Source organism: Sesamum indicum, linkage group LG10 (assembly GCF_000512975.1).
Source record: "Sesamum indicum cultivar Zhongzhi No. 13 linkage group LG10, S_indicum_v1.0, whole genome shotgun sequence".
Lineage (NCBI taxonomy): Eukaryota > Viridiplantae > Streptophyta > Magnoliopsida > Lamiales > Pedaliaceae > Sesamum > Sesamum indicum.
In genome coordinates, this window is record NC_026154.1 from 5,190,843 (window position 1) to 5,198,013 (window position 7,171).

Genomic DNA, 7,171 nt, shown 5'->3' on the forward strand with positions numbered 1-7,171 from the left:
AATTATTATATAAAATAATATTTTATTATTAATAAATATAGAATATAACATAATTATTATATAAAATAATATTTTATTATTAATAAATATATATGACATAATATATATTAGATATGAGAGAGAGCAAAAATGTATAAAAAAAAGTAGTTTTATTGTCAACTCGCAGTCAAACCGCGTATGGCACAATTTCTATATGGAGGAATTTTTTTAACTTTATTTTGTACATAAAAAAAATAAAATAAAATATGTCGAAAGCTTAGCGGGATTCTCGCTTCTGCCTATTTGTTTGTGTTTTCATTTTCAGCGAAAAATATGTACTTTTTTAATTCAGTGGTCATATGTAAATATCATATCATCATTTGGGTTTTAATCGTTAATACTATTTTTTTAATGTACGAAAAAATAGTGAAAGCATGTGGAAATGCCAATTCATGCATGCAAATTATGCAAAGTCATATAAGTTGAAGCTCTGATATGCATTCAACAACGCTACTTTGTACAACGTACAAAACATTAATAATGCAGAGAGATTTGTACGATCTTTCATGATTGAGATTTCTACTTCTACGATGCAGATATCCTTAACTATAAAACCTTTATTAGTAGGATCATTCAGCATGAACAGGCATCCCGTAGAAGGTCCATCAGATGAAAACCAGTAAGATCCTGCCAGACAAGGATAAATGCATCAGGTCTGAAATTTGCATTAGAAGTAAATTCAAAAGATTTAGTGACCCCATTTTTGGCAAAAGAGAGACCACATAATACTCAATACAAATTTTCCTGCTACAGAAGACAACTAAGAAACAATACATAATATGTTAGAAGACAATAGAAAAATTTTAGTGTATCTTGAGCCATTGTTTGGTATCTCCCCAATAGGAGATGAAGTGATTGTGATAACTCACCGTAGCACTTGATATGTTTATTTTTTATTTGGTTCTTGATGCATATGGTATAATCTGCCTTGATCTTTTTATCATGAGTTGAGCTTTCGCAATCAACATAATGGAGATACAGAGACGGAAAGTCCTTGGTTCCTTCATCTCCTTTTGGATATAGGTTGATTCGCCTAAATTTGTGAAGGAAATTTCATCAGAAGCAAAAAGAAAATGCAGTTTGAAGCATGTGAGTCGCTCATTGTAACTTATAAAGATTAGTACCATTTGTGATCGCAACAGACGAATTCTTCACAAGTCCAAACTAATCCCTATTTGGAGAATTCGGAAATCTCAAGTAGGGTCCTTTAGCTCTGAGCATAGAGAGGCATTCGATGACTCGTTCACTTTTAGTAACGAAAACCTCAGCTCCAAACGCACAATTATCGTTCATCACGTATCCATTGGATGGCTCTTTCAAACTTGATTTTGACATAAACTTCGGAAAGCCCCACTCAGGCTTCATTTCATGAAAGCGCCTCGGGCTTCCTTTTCAAGTTCAAAAACAACAGAGTAAGCATTTGAGAGTAAAGTTTCAAATAAAATGAGGGAAAATTAAATTGTGCATACAGTTAATGAGAAAGTACCTCCAATGGATACATAATTATCACGTATTTGATCAAACAGAAAGATGTGAAAGATAGCATTAAACTCCCAATCTGTAGGCAAAGAACTCGTGTCTACCACAACCAAGTTCACACATACATAATCTCCTCCCTTTCCTTTCCTACTTCCATTTAGATAGACAATCAATCTCCTGCATTATCAACTCCAAAATATTGCTCAACTATATATATATTACTAATCTTAATATTTACCTACCGATTAAGTATTTTTACAATTCAAAAAATTTTAAATTCTAAAAGTTCACGATCTGGACAAAATTGAAGGATTTGGATCAAAAGACCCCTTCAAATATATCAAATATATATATTAATAGATAGATAGATAGATAGATAATAGATATATGATATTATAATACGTTATTTATTTATTTATTATATGGATAATATGATACAATTAATTGGTACTGATAAATCTTCTGAACTTGGACAAACAGTAACTTTCCCGCTAATTAATGACTGATTGCTGTTCCCAAAACTCATTATCCCTCCAACAAGAAAAACTCATTATCACCGAATGGAAGAGAAAGCGACGAGGCCTATTATATTGCAATCTGAATCTATATAAATTTCAAGAAACCCCATTTTGTTCAAACTTATACAATTCCGGATGAAAAATGTCTCAGCCACCGGCACCACATGGTATGTATTTTTTTGTTGATCTTTAGCATTTCAACATGCTTTCAATAAAAAAAAGAAAAAAAACAGAAAACCCTGCTAATTATAACTGTTTTAATCTTTGTTGTGTGTCAACCATAAGATTGCCAAATTTCACCAGAAGTTGTAATGGAAAGAAGAGAAGCCCATCCATTGCACTTTCTGCTCAAGATTGAATCAGTTTCGTTGCTTTTGGATGGGACTGATGAGAAGTATGAGTCTCTGGAATTTCAAGCAGGAGACCACAAATGGTATATTGCTCTTTGTTATCTTTGGATTTTGTTTATGTAACCTTCATTGACTTTTAGATCTAAAGTGGCAAATCCACCTCAGACTCTGTTGAGTTTAAATTCTACAAGAGTATGTTTGTTATTTTAAATCATTGATTAATTATTGATAAACTATTACTAGTTGATATTAGTGTTACAGTGTATTAGAAAAAGAAGACTACAAAATCAAGAACACGATTAGGTATTTCTGGAAAAAGAATCGCTCTACTTATAGCGTTATGTCTGCTACTGATGCTAACTATGAGTTACATATATTTTAGAAGTTAATGATTAAAGGCAATTTTTGTATCCCGTTTTAGTTCTTTAACTTCTTAGGATTCCAAAAAGGTCTGCTAACTTTTGAACATGTTCAATTTTGGGACACGTTGGATTTTGTTCACGTCGGAAAATAACACCTAGATATGACGTGGCATTTCAAAATCTGGCGACTAGTGTCCCAAAATTGAACTTGGAACCTTAGAAAGTTAAAGGCTAAAATGAGATTTGGTTATATTTAGTGGATGAAAATTGCCTTTAATACAAAAGTTCAATTTGCAGTCCAATGACTGTTTTAAGATGTCTCATAGGCAATAGTTTGTGGACTGATAATACAGGAGATTGATCATCTATCCAAACGGTATCTCAAATAAAGGGAGGGGAGGATATGTATCCCTGTACTTGGCAATGGCAAGTACAAGTTCTTTGCCTGCAGATTGGGAGCTTAATGTTGTCTTCAACATCCTATTGTTTGATCAAATCCATGATAATTATGTGTCCGTTCGAGGTATCTAGTTTCTTACTAAGCGTATTCACTACTTAATTTTCTATACTTTTAATACTTAGCTACTTGAAACTTTTGTATTTTTGTTGAAACTTGAAAAGGAAGCCAGAGGCGCTTTACTGCACTAAAGCATGAATGGGGCTTTCCGAAATTTATCACTAAAGCGAGTTTGAAAGAGCCATCTAACGGATACGTGATGAATGATATATGTGTGGTTGGTGCTGAGGTTTTCGTTACCAAAAGTGAACGAACTATCGAATGCCTATCTCTGCTAAGTGGTGGAAGCCCTTACGTGCAGAAGTGGGAGATTCCCGAATTCTCCAAATTGGGACTTGTTTGGACTTCTGAAGAATTCATTGCTGGAAATCATAAATGGTACTGTATTTTGTTTTTTTTTTTTTTTTTTGTCAATTATAAGCTACAACTAGTTTACATTTTGTTCCAACTTTTAATAAAATTTCTTCTCCAAATTTAGGACAATTAATCTATATCCAAAAGGAAATGGAGGAGGAAAGGGCAAGAATGTATCTGTCTATCTTAGCTGTATTGATGCTAAAGCTTCTGCTCCCTCTGCTCATGATAAAAAGGTCAAGGTGAATTTTAGCCTGTCCATCAAGAACCAATTCAATAGTAAAAGAAGCAAATGCCATGGTAAGTAATCGATTAATAACTTCATCTCATGTTGGGGACTAAATTATAATTTCTTCCTCGTAGCAAACATTGCTCAAGATAAACTAAATGACGAGGCAAAACTTTTCTTCAGATTACATTTGGCTACACCAAATTATCTACATCGCAATGGCTTTGACAAAGATACATATGTTGTACTTTTCTAAATTGCTAGGACATAAACCCCTCCGCACATGCATTCGTATTATCATCAGATGGTTAAATTATGTCAAACTGATTGCTTTTCAGTTGTGTAATAATACTGAGCTCTCTTGGTTACTGTTGAAGAAAGTGGTCTTGCATAATAACTTTCAATATGTCTTTGTTTTAGGCCACAGGTCTAGACTTTGAAATGATTAGAAATCTATTGAATATGATTCTGAAAAGTTGAGAAAATATTGAATATGTATTATTTCTTTGTTTTGTGTTTTAAGAGACGATTTACGTTATTTTATGTGTCATGAGTTCATGTATATATAACTTTATATATATAGTAATAAATAGCAGTATAGATATATTCATGAGATAATTAGGATTAAATGCATTTTTCGTTGTCTAACTATAGCCACATTCCATTTTAGTCCTTTATCTATCTAGGGTTTGATTTTGGTCCTCTATTTAATTAAATTGCTCAATTTTAGTCCTATTTATGCCGGAAAAAATCCTAGCCCGCCGGAAATTGCCTATGTGGACCATTTAAATTGGGGCTGAAACCTTATTGGTTTACATTTTTATGATTTGGCAATTTTTCAAATTAAAAAATAAAAAAAGAATGACATGGCAAATGTGGAGAAAGAGGGAAAAGGGAGGCCTCTTGCTGTGCTGGCGACGAGAAGGACGGCGACGGTCGAAGACTCCGATCTCGTAAAAAATCTGATGAAAATTGATGGGTGAGGTCTCGTTGAAAACGCCTTGGCGCGGGGAGTCCAACGGTGGTGGTCCGCGACGGTGATTCGTTTAGACGGCGGAGATCCGGCAGTTCAAAGGTGGCGGTGTCGCGAAACTTTAAAAGAACTGATCTCGTCGAGTTGATGAAAAGGGATGGGAGAGGTGTCGTTCGACTCGCCTTGATGAGAGGAATCCAACAGTGGTGGTACGCAATGGTCATTCGTTCGGACGGCGGTGTATTGACGGCGGTTCAAAGGTGGCGGCGTCACAAAACTTTGATGAAAATGGCTGGGAGAGTGCACAACGGTAATTCGTTCGGACGGCGGTGTATTGACGGCTGGGAGAGTGCACAACGGAAAGTCGCGTCGGTAACTTTATGAGCCCAGCGTTAAATCGCAATGAAACTTCAAATTGATGGAGGTGAAACGTTCGCTTGATGATGGGGAGTCGACTGATATAGTTGGTGTCCGGTGATTCATCGAAAATTAGTCGGAAATTTAGAGAGAAGATGCAGCGAGAAGAGGGGAGAAAAAGTCGCCATGTCATTCTTTGTTTTTTTTTTTAAATTCGAAAAATTGCCAAGTCAGCTAAAACTGACCAATTATATCTCAGTCCTAATTTAAATGTCCACGTGGAATTTTCCGACGGTTTGGGTAATTTTCCGGCGAAAAAAGTCCCAAGATTGAGCAATTGAAATACATAGAGGACCAAATTCAAACCCTAACAAGTTAAAGGACTAAAATGGGATATGGCTATAGTTAGAGGACCAAAATTGCATTTAATTCAGATAATTAATAATAGGCATTTACATGAAATTTATGATGAGAAGTTCTAGGAGCAATTCCAAATGCAGACTTAATAATCTATATATATGATCATATTGCTTGTTAATACTTTCATTGTTTTTGGAACGATTAAAAGGAAAATGTCTGTTATCATCCATAAAATTCATGTTCCCAATTAAGAATGCCTCAATGCAATATATATAAAACTTATTGAGGAGATTTGAAATGGATAAGTTGAAGAACAAGAGTTCCCATTTATTCAGGAGTGGGGCTAGTAATTTTGATACTGATGACCAAATTGCTTAACATTTACTTATTGCCGATATTAGATCCTAATGCATGTATCTCTACTTTGCAGCATCTGATCATTGGTTTTCATCTTCTGCTAGTGCTTGGGGTTGGTCACACTTCATATCGCTTGATGACTTCAATGATCCTAATACTGGTTTCCTCGTTAAGGATCGATGCACTGTACAAGTAGAAATCTCGGTGAAAGGTGCATCATGCGTCTCAAAATGATGAAATAGTTGATATTTCTAGTGAATTTTTATCCGATAGTTTTGCATGAAAGTGTGATTTGGCATTTCCATCTGCTTTTCATGATTTTTTTCATCTAAACTATCTATTTTTACATTATATATCAAAGTATGAATGACTTAAAAATTTCATTTTATTTTTTGATTCATCTAAAGTGACCCTACAATATTATTAGTTTATGAATTTACATTATGTAATATATATATATATATATATATATCCCAATTAGCGCCGATTAATTTTTATATTTGTACTCCCTACTTCATTTATTACTTAATGTTAATTACTTTTATTTATTGCCATAAAGGGGTCTAATCTTGTGAAAAATGTCATGAATAGCATAAAAATCAAGCTCAACATCGCCAAGCTTTTCAATGTCTTCTTAACAATCACGTTAAATATTCATTAATTATATGCTGCCATTCTATCACAATTCTCCAAATATGTTTGAATTTTGAAATGAAATCAGTTTCCCATACGTCCCTTTTATAGGCAGCCCTCCCGCAGCTGTTGGATGAGGTCTGATCCCCCCAGATTCGGAGAGGGAGGCGTAACATGTCCATCTCATGATCTAAATAAGTGAGAGAAGAAATTATTGGGTTGTATTCATTTTAAAGATTATAACTAGTATTTGCCCCGTGAATTGCACCGTAGCATACTTTTACCATCAACTAAATTTGTTCATATTTATTAAATTTAATTTCTATTATCATAATTTTTTTTTGTTTTTTTTTCTCCTAAAAGAACTATTAAATTAAGAATGATCTTTTATCCAAATTATATTAGAAAAATAAACTTTCGAGTTGCAAAAATAATTTAATATCAATTATTTTAAATTATGTTATTTATTATAAATAATATTTCAATTAAAAATTTGAATTATTAATATCTCAAATATGAAAAAATAAATGGAATATGCCCAGGAAAGGTGAACTTCAATAAACTTTCTGCGACTCTTATTTCAGTCTCCCTTAATTCTAATGCATCTTCACCGAGCTTCGAGTCGTTGCATAACATGGACTCC

General features: G+C 33.7%; 1 protein-coding gene across 1 annotated transcript; it reads left to right on the forward strand.

Moving 5' to 3' along the window:
* On the forward strand, positions 2,035-6,807 carry LOC105171972. The gene is made up of 7 exons (XM_011093273.2): positions 2,035-2,203; positions 2,322-2,469; positions 3,102-3,271; positions 3,370-3,643; positions 3,744-3,919; positions 5,969-6,106; positions 6,640-6,807. Exons 1-7 carry the CDS (start codon positions 2,179-2,181, stop codon positions 6,663-6,665), a joined length of 957 nt encoding a protein of 318 aa, XP_011091575.1. The 5' UTR covers positions 2,035-2,178; the 3' UTR covers positions 6,666-6,807.